The sequence below is a fragment of the Bubalus bubalis genome, chromosome 3 (genome assembly GCF_019923935.1).
Source record: "Bubalus bubalis isolate 160015118507 breed Murrah chromosome 3, NDDB_SH_1, whole genome shotgun sequence".
NCBI classification, from domain to species: Eukaryota; Metazoa; Chordata; class Mammalia; order Artiodactyla; family Bovidae; genus Bubalus; species Bubalus bubalis.
Genome location: NC_059159.1, coordinates 165,338,993 through 165,355,213, shown reverse-complemented (window position 1 = coordinate 165,355,213; position 16,221 = coordinate 165,338,993). Strand labels below are relative to the sequence as shown.

The following is a 16,221-nucleotide window of genomic DNA, read 5'->3' as shown; positions in this document are numbered from 1 at the left end:
TGGTTGGATCTCCTTGCAGTCCAAGGGACTCTCAAGAGTCTTCTCCAACACCATCGTTCAAAAGCATCAATTCTTCGGTGCTCAGCTTTCTTCACAGTCCAACTCTCACATCCATACATGACCACAGGAAAAACCATAGCCTTGACTAGATGGACCTTTGTTGGCAAAGTAATGTCTCTGCTTTTCAATATGCTATCTAGGTTGGTCATAACTTTCCTTCCAAGGAGCAAGCGTCTTTTAATTTCATGGCTGCAGTCACCATCTGCAGTGATTTTGGAGCCCCCAAAAATTGAGTCTGACACTGTTTCCACTGTTTCCCCATCTATTTCCCATGAAGTGATGGGACCGGATGTCATGATCTTTGTTTTCTGAATGTTGAGCTTTAAGCCAACTTTTTCACTCTCCACTTTCACTTTCATCAAGAGGCTTTTTAGTTCCTCTTCACTTTCTGCCATAAGGGTGGTGTCATCTGCATATCTGAGGTTATTGATATTTCTCCCGGCAATCTGGATTCCAGGTTGTGCTTCTTCCAGCCCAGCGTTTCTCATGATGTACTCTGCATATAACTTAAATGAGCATAAATCATAACAAAAATTAATAAGATTATTAATATGGAAAACCATAGACTCTGGAGTCAAAGCAGGGTTATAATCTCAGCCCAAGGATTTTTCAGTTGGAGATTCTGAGTAAGTAACTCAGCCTCTCTGAGTCTCAGTTCCCCCTTCTGTAAAATAGGCCTGTGGTCCCTCCCTCTTAGGGCTACCATAAAGAGAGAAGGAAAGGATGCATAAGCCATTGGCCCAGTATTTGGCCCCCACCCATAGGTTCCACTGAAAGGCAGTAGTTATTATCCATTTTTAATTTATTTATATTTATTTATTTACATCTATTATCCATCTTTATTGAGCACCTGAGTGATGGCATGAATGAAGGGGATGCCTTCTGGGTGGTTTGGCCCACCTCTGACTGGGCTCTGCCATGCCTCCCCTCCCTGACAGGTGAACCTGTACTCGGACCCGCCCCAGCCCAGCCACAGCATCCACGCGGGGACGATGCCCCAGGGGACCAAGGTCTTGTCCTTCACCATCCCACAGCCCCACTCTGTGAAGTGGTATGTGGGCCCCGCCGAGGGCCCGCAGGCTTCTGAGGCTTCAGGTGAGTCTGGGAGACAAGATGTGTCTGGAGGCTTCTCTGTGGTGACTGCTCTGGGGACACTTGGTCCACCCCAGGGTGGCCCCAGCTTCAGGCTGGGGAAGAGAAGGAGGGAGGTGAGGCCCCTCTCTGGGCCCTGTGACTTGAAGAGGTCAGATGGAGATGTGGAAATGTCTGCTTTGAGCCAGAGCTGCATGGGTGAAGCCCTAGCTCTCTCTACTTAGCAGCTGGATGGTCTTGGACAATTTGTATGACAAAGCGTATCATCACAGTAGAGCCCATATCAGGCTAGCCCCTGCGCCAAGCCTTGCCATGCACGGCCTCAGTTAATCACATCAGCCCGGTGAGGTCCCCACTGGTGTTACCTCACTGACAGTCAAGGCAGCCAAGGCTTGGCGAGGTGATGGCATGAAGAAGGTCACACCGCTACAGAGGAGGGTCGGGATTTGAACCTCCATCGTTCTGAGCTGAAGCCCACACTATTGACTGGGAACCCAGAGGTCTGGCTTGGCCTCTAGCTGTGTGGTCCAGGGCAAATTTGCACCTTGTCCTTGCCTATAAATGGGGACAACATTGCCCAGGTCACTTCCTGGGGCTGGCAGAAAGGTGGGGAGATCGTGAGAAGGCTGAGCTGTTACTGGAGGATGGAGGTGGTGGTTTTGAAGTTGAGCACTAGTCTCTCAGCCCCAGGAAGGACTGTTCTTGGCCCCAACATGTAGTGACTGTGTATTCCAGGGTCGCCATCAGCTGGAGGAGACCTGAGCCCCTCCTCACCTCCCAGCATGCCCACCCTAGGGTGGCTTCAGGAGGACACAGGGGGCATTGCCCAGGACCAGCCCTCAGTGGAGCGGGCCCAGGAGCTGGCTTCTCAGGCCAGCCAGTTCCTGACCAAGGTGAGTGGAACCCCAGCTTTGCCCATGGGAGACAGACTTCCCTTGGAGAAAGCAGAGCCTCTACCCGCTTGGGGGAGGGGCTGTGTGTGTGCCAGGCTCACTCCTCACTCCCCTGCAGCAGTTAACTTGGGACTTTCCTGCTGGTTTTAGAGGCCACAGAGCTCCAGCGTCCTCCTTGTCCCCCAGCGCTAGGTTTAACTCCCTTTTTGGCACTGTGTCTCATCAAACTCTGTCTAACTGTGCTTGAAAGTATCTCCTGGTTCACTCCTGGGGGAGACTTTCAGCTTTTTCAGGATTCTGGAAGGGTTATGGAACCTTTACTTTCCCTTTTCCTCTTTGGATCACCCCACTTCTCTAGTTCTTTTCATTATGGAATCCATTCTCAGTTACTTCTCAAGAGGCCTTTTCATTTTCATCGAAATAACTATGAATTTGTTATTGTTTGTAACTATACGCTTGGCCTTTTTCCAAAAGTACTTTAAAGCAGCTTAGAAAATACCCGCATTGTAACCACATTTTGAAAACAGAAGCCAGGAAACTGGGGTAAAGGGGAAGTATGAGTAGGAAAAAAAATAAAATGAACTTAGGGAGAAGTGAATAAACAAAGACCCTGAACACTTTATCAGATTCACGTTTGGCTTTGAACTTCCTAGTAGTCAATGCAAAAAGGGAAACGCAATAGTTACGTCACCATGTCCATAAAACAAATTCTTTCAAAGAAACACTACCATTCTCTTTTCTTTCTTTCTTTCTTGGTAAAAACTTTACTGAAATATAATTCACATAACATGCAGTTCAGTCATTTAAAGTTAATGCTTCATGGCTTTTAGTACTTCATAGTTGTGCTGCCATCTACACCATCGATTTTAGAACATCTTCATCATACACTAAGAAGCTCCATATCCATTAAGCAGTCGCTTCCCATTCCCCTTCTCCCCAGCCCCAGTCAGCTGCTCATCTACTTTCTGTCTCTTTGAATGCATGCTAAGTCGCTTCAGTCGTGTCTGACTCTTTTCTAGCTTGCCAGGCTCTTCTCTCCATGGGATTCTCCAGGCAAGAACACTGGAGTGGGTTGCCATGCCCTCCTCCAGGGGATCGCCTCCTCTCAGGGATCGAACCCTTGTCTCCAGCATCTCCTGCATTGGCAGACAGGTTCTTTACCAGGAGCACCATCTGGGCTTCCCTTCTGTCTCTTTGAGTTTACCTGTTGTGGACATTTCGTATAAATGGATTTGCGTACCGTTTGTCCTTTTGTGTCTGGCGGCTTTCACTTAGCACAGTCTTTTCCACGCTCACCCATGTTGTAGCAACATGAACTTAATTCCTCTTCATCCCCGCCATTCTGGGTCCTGTAACTGGAGAGACATTTCTCCTTGTCCTGTGGACTGTAAAGCATCTCAATACTTTTTTTACATTTGATTACATGTCAAAATAATATTTTAGGTTTATAAAATATCTTATTAAAATTAATTCACCTATGTCTTTTCACATTTTTAGTATGGTTACTGGAACATTTTAAATTACATATGTAGCTTGCATTATGTTTCAGTTTTATATGTTATATAAGTTATATAATGTAATTATATTAGGAAAAGTTGTATATTTTGGCACTGATCTAGAGCTTTCCTAGAAATCTACAAATAGTCTTTGCCTTTTTTCCCCTAATTAAATTTTTTTGGTAACTGTAATAGATACTCATGGTAAAGATCTTCACACAGGGCCAAGAATATACTCAGTGAAATTTGCTTTCCCATTCTTGCCCTTCTGCTTTGTACCAAATCTTTAATGAACACACATGTGTTTATAGAAATGGTCACATAAGTATATACACTATGTTGTACCTGGATTTTTTTTAATGTCCCAAATTTGTATATTTCTGAGTAGGCAATAAATTCACTTGGCTCAAAGTTCAGAGAATACATATAGTAGAAAACCTTCCTCCTCTCCCTGTCCTCCCACACCATCCAGTTCTCCTCCCCAGAAGCAGTTAATATTTTAGTTTCTTTCATCCTTCTAGAGATAATTTATAATATATAAGCAATTGTATTTGCATTTTCCCTTTTTTATTCTCTCTACATTTTATGGCAGATGGTAGCATACCAGGCACACTGTCCTGTACCTTGATTTGATGCTGAAAAGTAGTTCATGGAGGCATTTACACACAAGAACACACACACACGTGCCTTCCTCCTCTGGATGGCTGCGTACTATATCACGGATAGGCATCTGGATTGCTTCCTGTCGCCTCACCCCCCCCCACCCCAGGATGCAGCTAATATCCTGCCTCATAGGTTTCATGCACATGAATGAAATAAAATCAAATCCGGAAGCTCCGCTTAGATCTTCCCCAAGGCTGCCATGGCCAGTGCCAGTGCCGGAGCCTGTTTCTGGCACCTGCCTCTCAGTGCTTGTCAGAAAACCCACGTCCCAAGGCGGGACCCAGCTCCCTATGCCAAAGTGTGACTGTGGCTAAGTGTGGGAGTTGGCAGAGCTCACCTGAGCCTGGATTAATGGAGTGCGTTTCTTTCCCCTCCAATGCCCAGGTGGAGTCCTTTATAGAGCTGATACACGCAGGACGGCTGACACCCCAGGACCAACTCAAGGTACTGTCCTCTTCAGAAGCTGCCCGCTGAGCTGCTAGACGACTTCTCTGTGTCCCATAGCACAGTCTCCAAAGCCTTGTTTGCTGCAAGACAGACCAGGGAATCCCAGACACTGTGTCTCCCTTTTGAACAGACAGCCCCGCGTAGCTTTCCATGATAATGATCGCTAGAGCACAATAGTCACCACTTACTATGCAGCGGTGGTGGTGTACCAGGCTCTGTGGCAAGCCCTTGATGTACATTAATTCATTTTATTACCATAAAAACCTGGTGAGGCAGTTACAGTCATCACCCCCCATAAATGGAATGAACTGAAACCCAGAGAGGTGACTTGAAGACCACACAGCCAGTAGGGTACAGCCCAAATGGAGTTCTGTCTGATTCCCAAGTCCAGGGTCGTAACCACTGCCCTGCCCAGCTCCCCACTGATTATCCTACCTGTCAACAACCAGGAAAAGGCATTTCCTTTTTAAATTTTCTTTATTATAAAAGCGATTGCTAAAGCTTGAAAACTGAGGATAGGGAGGCGAAGAGATCCCCTAATCTAACCATTATTGGCTTCTGGACTCCAGTATTTCTAGGTAACTATGGTCACTCATGGAGAAGGCAATGGCACCCCACTCCAGTACTCTTGCCTGGAAAATCCCATGGACAGAGGAGCCTGGTGGGCTGGAGTCCATGGGTCGCTGAGTCGGACACGACTGAGCGACTTCACTTTCACTTTTCACTTTCCTGCATTGGAGAAGGAGATGGCAACCCACTCCAGTGTTCTTGCCTGGAGAGTCCCAGGGACGGGGGAGCCTCGTGGGCTGCCATCTATGGGACACAACTGAAGAGACTTAGCAGCAGCAGCACGGTCACTCATAAAATTTAGATTTCTGCTGCATCAGACAGGGTCCCAGGAAGGAGCAGTTGGAGCTCTCAAAGCTGCAGGTGTAGGGATCAGTGAAGGAGCTGTTAGCAGGGGTGTAGGCAGCAGCCTCAGGGGGCCCGGCAAAGGACAGAGAAGCCCAGGGACTCACACCTGCCTGAAGCTGCTGTCTCCCAGTTCTCTCCCCTCCCACCCTCTGACCTCTAATAGATGCCTCCCCTAGAAAGACCCCAGGGGAAGGTACAGCTGGGAGCCCAGCTGAGGCTCAAGGCATAGAGCAGGGTGAGGAGAGGAGCCGAGGGGGAGGACTGGGAGGGGCAAATGCAACATCCTTGGTTTGACAGTTTTCACTGTTATTATATCAGCAGTTACTGTGTTGTTATATGGGCTTCCCAGGTGGCACTAGTGGTAAAGAGCCCACCTGCCCATGCAGGAGACGAAAGAGACGCGGGTCCACCCCTGCAGGAGACGAAAGAGACGCGGGTCCACCCCTGCAGGAGACGAAAGAGACGCGGGTCCACCCCTGGGTGGAGACGACCCCCTGGAGGAGGGCGTAGCAGCCCACTCCAGTATTCCTGCCTGGGCAGTCCCACGGACAGAGGAGACTGGCCTGTTACAGTCCACAGGGTTGCAAAGAGTTGGACACGGCTGAAGTGACTCAACAGGCATGCATGTTGCACACATGCTCCAGTTACAAGATGTCACACGGATAGCATTATCCCATTGAGTAGGTAGTCAAGGACCTTGAAAATCAAAATTATTCTTTTTCTTCCCCCCTCTTCTAATTCCTCCATATCCAGGGAAGTTGAGAGCTGTTGGAAGATCAAGCTAGACTGGGGATGAGCCTCTAGGTTGTCCTTGGCCGACCTCTGTCGTCAGCATAGAATGAGTGAGATGAGGATAAGAAGTCAGGGATAATGGTCCCACCTCCCATGGTTCTAGCCAAGAGTTAACTAGCATCACGTTTACTATGGGGGCCTCATGCAATGGTTGGGACTATGAGCTCTGGAGCTTGAGGGCCTGGGTTCAAATCCTAATTCTACAACTTGCTCACTCACTGTGTAACCTTCACCAACTTTAGTAACCTCTCTGTACCTCAGTTTCCTCCTATTTAGATGAAGATGATAAACTACCCCTCTCGTTAGGGTTATGCTGAAGATTAGATGAATAACGCAGCGTCCTTTTAGACAAAGCCTCAGTGCTTCGTAAATGTCAATTATTGTTATCAATAGTATGACGCTGATGATAATACATCTGTTGGGTGTATTATCCAACAGGATGTATTGGATTCAGGAGAAGAGTGACTAATATTCCAAAACCCACAGTTTTGAGAATCAAGTATGAGGAACTAAGGCCTCTCAAGAAGTAGGTCTTTATGGCGACACAGCAATAGTATATTTGACACTGTGACCATCATGGAACATCAGGGTTCTTATGGGTCTACCCAGGGAAGACTGGCACCCTCTGGGGCTCATGCCGAGGCTCTAAGCCTTGCCTGTGTCCTACCAGTCTAAGGGCAGGGAGATCAACCAGGGCAAACAGGTTCCAGAGGCTACCAACCCCAGCCTTCCAGACACTCGGGAGCCCAGAGGTCTCCGCAGTCCAGGGTGAGTCCTGTAGCCATCCCATGCACCCGCGAGCAGCTCATGCACTGTGTCCGCAAGGATGGAGCCCACAGGGCCTAGGCACTTGAGTCTTACTGGCCTGTCGGGTTTCAGGTCTTCCAGCAGCTAAAGGCTGCCCACGTGGCCCTGGAGGAGGACTACCTGAAGGCCTGCAGGGAGTGGCACCTGTCCCAGCAGCTTGCCGGCTCCAAGGGGACACCCAGGAGATTTGATCCTGACAGGTACCTGCTGGGGAGGGAGGCCTGCGAGGACAGATGGGCCAGGCCCCAGGTCCCCGCCGGGAGGGGCACGCTTCATCCTTATAATTCACACACTTGGGGAGCGGCAAGAAATCCCATCCCAATTAGCAGCACGTCCAGATGGGGGATACTCAAAGGCTGAGTTCTGTGTACTTTGAGACTCCCTGCCATGAGAAGTGCCCTTGGAGATAAGAGTGGAATCCCCTCACTGGAGAATGGGGAAACTGAGGCCAGAGGGGAAAGGGATTTACTCAAGGTCCTACACCCAGGTGGTGACAGAAAGGAACTTGGACTGAGCCTCCTTATCCCCAGTAGAGTCTGCTTTTATCTTGTTTATTTATAATCTACATGATGATGTCAGATGGGCCCTCCATGGGCATTTCTGGGGTCTGTACTCTAAAGCACAGCCTTCGAGACCCGCTGACGTTTCCTTGTTCCAGGGAAGTGGAGGCAGAGATATTCCAGCTAGGAATTCGCCTGGATGAGCTGAAGGACCTCATGGACCGCAACGAGCAGGAGCCTGGGCAAGTTGGGTCAGACTTGGCTCTGGACAGCCCCCCAGCCACGCCCTCCCCCCACCAGCCAACAGACCTGCCCTCTCCCTTGGAACAAACCCGCACATCGGCCATCCAGACCCTCGGCCCTGAGGTACCTCTTTACTCAACCGTACTAGATTGTTCCTTCATTCACTGGTTTCTCCATTAGTTAGCTTCATGACATTTGAGAAGTTTGTACCATATGCCGACACTCAAGACACATGGTGGGAATTCAGTAGAAAACAACCAAAATAACAGGTGGCCTGTACCCTCATGGGCTCCTCTGGTGGCGCAGATGGAAACGAGTCTGCCTGCAATTCAGGAGACCCGGGTTCAATCCCTGGGTTGGGAGGATCCCCTGGAGGAAGAAACGGCTACCCACCCCAGTACTCTTGCCTGGAGAATTCCACGGACAGAGGAGCCTGGCAGGCTACAGTCCATGGGATAGCAAAGAGTCAGACACAAAGAGTCAGACTGAGCAACTAACACTTTCACCCTCATGGAATTTTCTGTAGAGTTAAACTTGTTACTTTAATTTTGATTGGTGCTCTGAAGGAGAATTATGGAGTTCTACACCAAGTAGATAACAAGCTAACATATCTGAGTTCATTAAGGAGTCAGAAAAACTTTCCTTGAGGAAGTCATGTTTAAATGAAATCTGAAAAGGAGTAGGAATTACTAGGTGCAGAAGAGGAAAAAAAAATCTGGCAGAAAAAACAGCCTATGCAAAGGCCCTGTGGTTAGAGTATAAACAGTGAGGCGTCCATCGTCTAAGGGGTCCACATCTAAGAGATGTGGCTGGACAGGCAGGTAGGGGCCCCAGGAATTAGGTATGTGGTCACATCAGGGGGATGGTTTTAAACTGCTGTTTTTTCAGCAGGGGATGATATAAGAGGATTTGCAGGTTGGGCTTCCCTGGTGGCTCAAATGGTAAAGAATCTGCCTGCAATGCAGCAGACTGTCTGCACGATGGGAGATACAAGTTTGATCCCTGGGTCAGCAAGATCATCTGGAGAAGGGAATGGCTGCCCACTCCAGTATTCTTGCCTGGAGAACCCCATGCACAGAGGAGCCTGGCAGGCTACAGTCCATGGGATCACAAAGAGTTGGACATGACTGAGAGACTAACACTTTCACCTTCAGAACTGGGGTGGGGGGCAGATGCAGAGACATGCATGGACTTGAGAGAGGTTTAGAAGGTGCATTGGACTGGAGTTGGAGTGATGGTGAGAGGAAAGGAGCGAATGATGGCCTCCAGGCTTCTAGCTTGTAGACCCAGGTGGATGTGGAGACTATTCACAGAGATGGCTACACTAGACAAGAACCATACATGGAAGGGGCTGTGAACGATTGTCTCTAGCCCACGTCACAGCCCTATGGGAGATGGCGATCTCTAGTGCATTATCTTGAGGGACTCCCCTGCTCCCACAGTGAAGGTGTTTTGAGTGTCTGCGTGTTCACACTGGAATGAAAATCTGGGTTCAAATCCTGGCACCACCCCTTGCTGCTGTATGGCTTTAGGCAAATCATTTGAGCCTCAAGTACCTGTCTGTAAAATGAGCTGTAATAGCCTGTATACTGGTGGGATTGTTGTCAAGTGATATCTGTACAGTGCCTGGCACATAGCACATTCATGGCAGCTGGTTTTGGAGATCAGTGACCCAGTTCTTACTTTTACACACAGGAAAAGAGTAATAGGCCAGTGAATCTAACCTCTTTCTTGCTCTTCAGCACCCAGCGTGAGCCTGGCATAAGGTAGGTCCTTAAAGAGTGGTCTTAGGTATCTGCTGAATCTCTGCCCCTCCTCCTTTCTGGCCCCAGCCCGACGCCACCAGCATTGGCCCCCACCTACTGCCCATGAACTCGGATCTGAGCGCTCCCAGCAATGAGGCAGAGAACGGGCCGCTGGGCCTCCCGGCCCCGCTCAAGCACAAGGAGCTGCAGGTGGAGCAGGATTTCCACGGCCTCCTGGAGCGGTGAGTGCCCACCAGGCCCGAGGCCAGAGTGTCTGGCCCTGTGGTGGGATCTTGCTGGCCTTGTGGGTTGAAGTCACATTTCTCTGTGTTTTTCTGCAGGTACCTCAGTGTGAAGTCCCTTCCAGAAGCCCTGAGGATGGAGGAGGAGGAGGTGGAGGGCCAGGACTGCACCCTGGGTTTTGACAGGCCGGATCCAGCTCCAGGAAAAGCCGTGGCCCCAAGGCTCCTCACCAGGCAGCCCCCGGCGCAGGCTGAGAGAAGTCATGGGGTTCCCCTCGAGTAGGTCACTGAGCTTTCCCCGCTGGTCCCACACCAGCTCAGAAACCACAGGGCAGTAACTGTCCTAGGAGCTAGACAGCCCTTTACAGTTTAGAAACGGCTTTCCTGACCTGTAGCTCAGTGTCTCTACAAACCATGAAATGTACACCATTGATAGCACTTGAAATGATTTCGGGAGGTGTGGGATGAGATCTCTCGTAGGAGAGATGCAGCATTAAATAGCATCACTCTTAGTCTCAGAGATTCCATGTACAACAAGGAGAAAGTCTCAGGGCTATAAAGTCTTCAGGGCCTCTCTTGATCTTCCTTTAAAAAGAGAGAAAGAGAAAGAAAGCCAGCAGGCCTCAGGCCAAGAGCCTTTACTAGGCAACAGGATTTATCTAGACTATGATATTGCTGTTTTCATGTTCCTTGTATTTATTTGCAAAGTTCGCTTCTGTCTGTAACACAAAATACTGGTCTTCTGTTTACGATAGTGACATGGTCTTTTTGAGTAGATGGAAGTTGATGGAAATGGCTGGAATAGGAAAGAGGGAAGGCAAATTCCAGAAGCCTGGGAAAGGGTGCTCTGGCACCTCTATTTCCGCACGGTTTCTGCCCCGGTGTATGGGGCGGGTTTTGTCAGCACCCTCATTTTACAGTTGAGATAAGTGTGGTTCAGAGAGGGTGGTACCTTGCCCAGGGTCACACAGCAAGAGGGAGGCAGCATAGGGTGAGGATGGAGGGGTGCCTGACTCCAGAGCTCGTGTCCTGCATTGCATGGCTCCCAGGACAGAGCTGCCCAGCCCATGCCAGGGCTCAGGGGCACCATGCCTCTCCTTCCCTGCCAGGGAGACCATGGAGCAGATGGTGTCTGTGAAGCCAGCAGATGTCTGTGCATCCGTGACCAGAGATGGGCATCTGCAGGGTCTGGCAAAAGCCGAGGAGGCCCCTCCCGGCCACAGCAGGCCCCCCCATCCTCGGGGCCCCAAGTCCGCAACGTCCCACCAGAGCAGTCTGGCCAGCCTCGAGGGAAGTGGCATCTCTGAGCGCCTCCCACCAAAGTCTCTGCACCAGGCCGGCGGGCCCCCGCTGGAGGTACGCGTGGGTGTGGGGCCTCTCCCTGCATCTCCCCTAGCCTCCTGCCTCCAGGCCTTTGCTCAGACTGCCTGCTGCTACCGCCTCTGCCGTGGCTCCCCACACCTCCACCTCTCTACCTGGACCTCCTCTTTCTCCTCTGAGACCTGTAGCTCAGTGCCTGTATCTTTCTGAGCCTGCTTAGCACAGCTGAAGGTGGGGGTGCTGTCTTTGACTCCAAGTAGTTTGTGCCATGAGAATGGCACTTTTTAAACTATGACAGGAATCACAAATCACTGTGGAAATATGACTTATGGGATGGCTCCTCCCCTAAAAAACCACATATGGGGATTTCCCAGGGGTTAAGACTTCACCCTCCAATGCAGGGGGCACAAGTTCAATCCCTGCTAGGGGAGCTAAGATCCTACATGCCTTGTAGTAAAAATAAATAAATAAATAAATAATAAAAGAGAAGCAATATTGTAACAAATTCAATAAAGACCATATGGTCCACATCCAAAAAAATAAACATACATTTGCATGTGTACACACACACCCCTATAGTCCTAATGAGCCCATGGTAAGGAATATGCACTCGGCCATGAACTCATTGAGGGCAGACACCCTTGTCTCTCTGTTGGTGATCTTTGCCCCTTGCATTAGATGTGGTGTGTTGGAGGTGTGCGTGGTTGATCAGTTTGGTTTTCCCAATTCACGCTGCTGCTGCTAAGTTGCTTCAGTCGTGTCCCGACTCTGTGCGACCCCATAGACAACAGCCCACCAGGCTCCCCTGTCCCCGGGATTCTCCAGGCAATAACACTGGAGTGGGTTGCCATTTCCTTCTCCAATGCATGAAAGTGAAAAGTGAAAGTGAAGTTGCTCAGTTGTGTCTGACTCTTAGCAACCCCATGGACTGCAGCCTACCAGGCTCCTCCATCCATAGGATTTTCCAAGCAAGAGTACTGGAGTGGGGTGCCGTTGCCTTCTCCAATCCCAATTCATGGCACCTGGGCATTTCTGCAATCAGGTAGAACACGACATTCCAGGCCCACCCTGGAAGATGTGTGGATTCGAGAATCCCATTCTCGCAGTGGGACTGCTTTCTCCTCCTCCCCTTTCTATTTCTCAACTCAGGAAGTCTATGACAGTCTCCCTCCCAAGGGCTCTGGCTCTCACCCCTCAGGGACACGGGGCATGCTCAGGGTCCTCTCGGGGCGTGGAGTCCCTGCTGTTGGCCCGGGGCTTATGCCAGGCCCTGAGTACCTCAGGACCCCGCGCGCCCAGGGCCTGCCTGTTGGGAGCTGGGCCAGCCTCCCTGTCTGTGAGCCTCTGGAATGTGAGGCCCAGGCCAGCACTGGGGAAGGGTTTCCCAGTGTTCCCTGGGCACATTCCTCAGATTTAAAGGGACACTGTCTCTTTCAGGAGCCCTGGATGGCATCCCCCGAGACAGACAGTGGCTTCGTGGGCTCAGAAACCAGTAGAGTGTCACCCCTCACTCAGACCCCAGAGCACCGGCTCTCCCAGATCAGGTAATGGGGACCCCATCAGTGTTACCCACTTGGGGTAGGCTGAGAATCAAAGTGCCTGTGAGCTCAGAACAGGGTCTGGGCATTCTCAGAGCCCCACACTTCATCCCCACCAAGGATGGGTTATTGCCTTCATGTTATGGATAGAGGGAAAGTGACTTGCCCAGGGTCACTCTGCCACATATTGACAGACTGGGAATTTGTTGAACAAATGGGTGATGAAACGGTGAATGAATAAGATGTGCCGGGAGGGTGTCGTGACAGAGCCGCCAGGTTGAGTGACAGCCTCCAAAGCCAGAGGAAGGTCCCTGGGACTACCCAGGGCTGCGTGGGAAGGGAAGATTACAAACCTCATTGCTGTTTATATTATCTAAAAACTAAGTTGAGCTTTATGACTTTGTGTACATGAGTAGGCAAGTGTACCGCTCTGCAGTTTATAAAGAAAATGTGTGTGTAATGGAGATGCATCCTCAGAAATGCCATCCTGCCAGGGCTGCTGAGTCCCAAAGGATAGGATGGTCTAGCATGTGGAGGGGCTCGGAGGTTGTGGCCTCATTCTGTGTGACCTCAACGTGTCTCTCTCCCCCCCAGCACCCCGGGGACGTTAGTCCGGTCCTTCACTCTGCCTGTACCCCAAGATGCAGCCTCCCACCCCCAGACCAAGGGTCTTCCAGTCCCCAGAAGAACCTCTGAGCCCAGCGGACCCAGAAGCCGAGCCCAGAAGCCCCCATCTGGCCAGGACAGTCCTCTCCAGCAGAGGGCGCCCAGCTTCTGCCTGGAGCGGGCACTGGCGTCTGAGATGGGTGAGTGAATGTATCTGGGTTGGCCAGAACCTGGGGGTGGCTGGATCGCACAGGGTAAAAAAGATCAATAAGAAAATCTGCATTACCCTTTAGGATGCAAAATATCATACAGGTTCATTATAGGAAAATTTGAAAAGGGAACAAAAAACAATAATTAGCTAAAAACCATCATTGATGACATTTTAGTCTAGAACCTTTGAGCTGTTTTCTATGCCATTGTGTGTGTGTTTATTTGCAAATACTTAAAATGGAAATGGGATATTTTACATGAATGTTTTATAATTTTTTTTTCACAAAACACTGTGTTATGAACACTTTCTGTGTCTATAAAATCTGTGATTTCTTTGTTTACTTTAAAAACATACATGTGACCTTTTTATTGAAATAAAACAAGTATACAGGAAAGAACAGAAACTGATGAATTTTCCCAAGGCAACCACAGACAGAAAAACTCCACATGATCAGAACCCCAGCCCCCTCCAAGCCCCTCCTAGACACTCCCACCCTTCTCAAAGGTAACCACTGTTCTCAGATTAGCTTTGCCTCTTTTTGAGGTTCCCATTTAATTTTTAAAAATTAAACTTTAGTTAAAAGTTTAAAGTTTAAGTCACATGCAGTTGTAAGAAATAATACACAGAGAGCCTACGTGCCCTTCCCCTAGTTTTTCCCAACAATATCTTGCAAAACCATAGAGCAATGTCACAACCAGATTCTAACATGGACTCGGTCAAGACACAGAACATTTCCACCATCTCAGGGTCCCTCCTGTTGTCCGTTTATAAATACATCTAACCCCACCTTAACTCCTGATAACCACCAATCTATTCTCCATCTCTGTAATTTTGTCATTTCAGAATGTCATAGAAATGGAATCGTATAATCTTTCAGGATCGGCTTACTTTTCACTCAGCATACTTTTCTGGAGATTCACATAGATTATTCCATAAATCAACAGTCTATTCCTTTTTATATTGTTGAGTAGTCTTCCCAGGGTGCATTGTTTTTAATGCACATGCTGGACGAGTGGTTTGTAACTCGGGTCACCCACCCACGTTGAGAGCCTTAAGTTTTGAATGCTCCGAGAAACATGCAAGCAGGCAAAGCTGTGACTAATTTCAGAGGGAGGTGGAGGCTCCGAGGCTGGTCCTAGGGCAAGCTGGTGATGTGCAGAGTCTGAGGGTCTATGTGGAGGAGAAGGGAGCTCTTTGCAGGAGGACAGCCTTGGAGACTCGGATCTGATGCAAAAATAGTGGATGGTAGGGGGAATCTAGTCATAAGGGCCTCCGCAGCTTTGCACCCCAAGCTCCCAGCAAAAACCACATCTTCTTTCTGTTTTGAGGGTCACTGGCCTCCACAGGAGCTTCATTGTGACCTCAGCCGGGCCCCATCTCTTCACGCCCACCATGCTTCCATCCACACAAGTTCACACTTCAAGGGTCCTCTCGGCGTAAACTCACTTTGGTCTCCTTCCGCCTCCCTAGCGGTCCCTGGCTCAGAGTTTAAGGGGCGGAAGCGGATTCCTGAACCGATCCTCCCCAGCGCGACAATTAGCCCACCTCCCACCCCTGCCCCTGTGGCTGCCACTCCACCCCGTGGACCCGCAGAGATCACCTCCACCTTTTTCCTCACCAGGACGGGGCGCGAGTAAGTTGGATGCTTGGGCGCTGAGGATTCAAGTGCATCAGAGAGACAGGAGGGTGACGCCCGAGGGCGGCAGGGGCTCTCTGGGGTCTCCATCCCGTGCTGGCTGTGCTGGGACCCAAGCATCCCACCTCCCAGTTGATCCTGTGGGTCCTCCGTGGTGTAGACGCTGAGGACACTTCTCTAGCCAGTAGGAAATAATCTAGAATTTCACCTTACTGGTGCTAGGAGCCCTCTCCCTGCCTCCCAGCATTTCCCTTCCAAAATGGGTCTACACTTCCTGGGGGTGTGTTTTCTGCAGTTTACGGGTTTATTATATGAACCAAAAAGAGAATGTTTTTTCAATTTTTTCTTTTTAATCCAAGTGCAGTTTTTCTAAGAAAGATTTTTCCTTGCTTCGCTAAACAGGAAAGGGAAAGGGGGTTAGTCCTCTTCCTGCTCTCCTGAGTGGCTTTTGGCCAGGAGTCAGTCACAGGCCTTTGTCGGTTTGGGGTGTTGGTTTCCAGGCCTGAGCTTAGCAAGTGCACTCCTGCAACCCTCTGTGACATCAGCAGAGGAACGAGAGGCTTGTTGTTGTTCAGTCACTAAGTCGTGTCCGAATCTTTGCGACCCTAAGGACTGCAGCCTGCCAGGCTTCCCTGTCCTCCACTGTCTCCCAGAGTTTGCTCAAACTCACGGCCGTTGAGTCAGTGAGAGGCTTATTTACCTACAGCATGCCAGCCCCTGGGAATACAACAGTGGACGAGACAGTCCTTGACCTCGTAAAGCTCACCATCCTGTAAGATGGACCAAGAAACAAGGTTGCACCCCCAGTGGGATAAGTACAGTGATAGCACAGGCCCGAGGGACCGTGGGAGCACAGAGAAGGGGCATCTGGCCCAGTCAGAGGCTTCAGGGAGGGCTTCCTGGAGGAAGTGGTGTCTCAACTGACACCAGAAGGCAGAGAGCTGAAAGAGTATCCCATGTGCAAAGGTCGAGGCACCTAAGTTTGTTATAGCCAGATCCTCAAGTATAAGGTGGG

The 16,221-nt window shown here is 49.8% G+C and overlaps 1 protein-coding gene across 7 annotated transcripts in view; it reads left to right on the top strand.

Annotated features, from left to right (window-relative positions):
• Window positions 1-16,221, top strand: part of AKNA (AT-hook transcription factor) — a 59,127-nt gene that overhangs the window by 29,875 nt on the left and 13,031 nt on the right. For all 7 annotated transcript variants that reach the window (XM_006061210.4, XM_044940505.2, XM_044940506.2 and 4 more), the window contains exons 5-15: window positions 999-1,155; window positions 1,888-2,045; window positions 4,589-4,648; window positions 7,238-7,365; window positions 7,824-8,031; window positions 9,741-9,895; window positions 9,995-10,174; window positions 11,005-11,251; window positions 12,653-12,759; window positions 13,348-13,559; window positions 15,041-15,203. In XM_006061210.4, coding sequence (XP_006061272.3) covers window positions 999-1,155; window positions 1,888-2,045; window positions 4,589-4,648; window positions 7,238-7,365; window positions 7,824-8,031; window positions 9,741-9,895; window positions 9,995-10,174; window positions 11,005-11,251; window positions 12,653-12,759; window positions 13,348-13,559; window positions 15,041-15,203 — 1,775 coding nt within the window. The remainder of the gene's footprint in view (window positions 1-998; window positions 1,156-1,887; window positions 2,046-4,588; window positions 4,649-7,237; window positions 7,366-7,823; window positions 8,032-9,740; window positions 9,896-9,994; window positions 10,175-11,004; window positions 11,252-12,652; window positions 12,760-13,347; window positions 13,560-15,040; window positions 15,204-16,221) is intronic.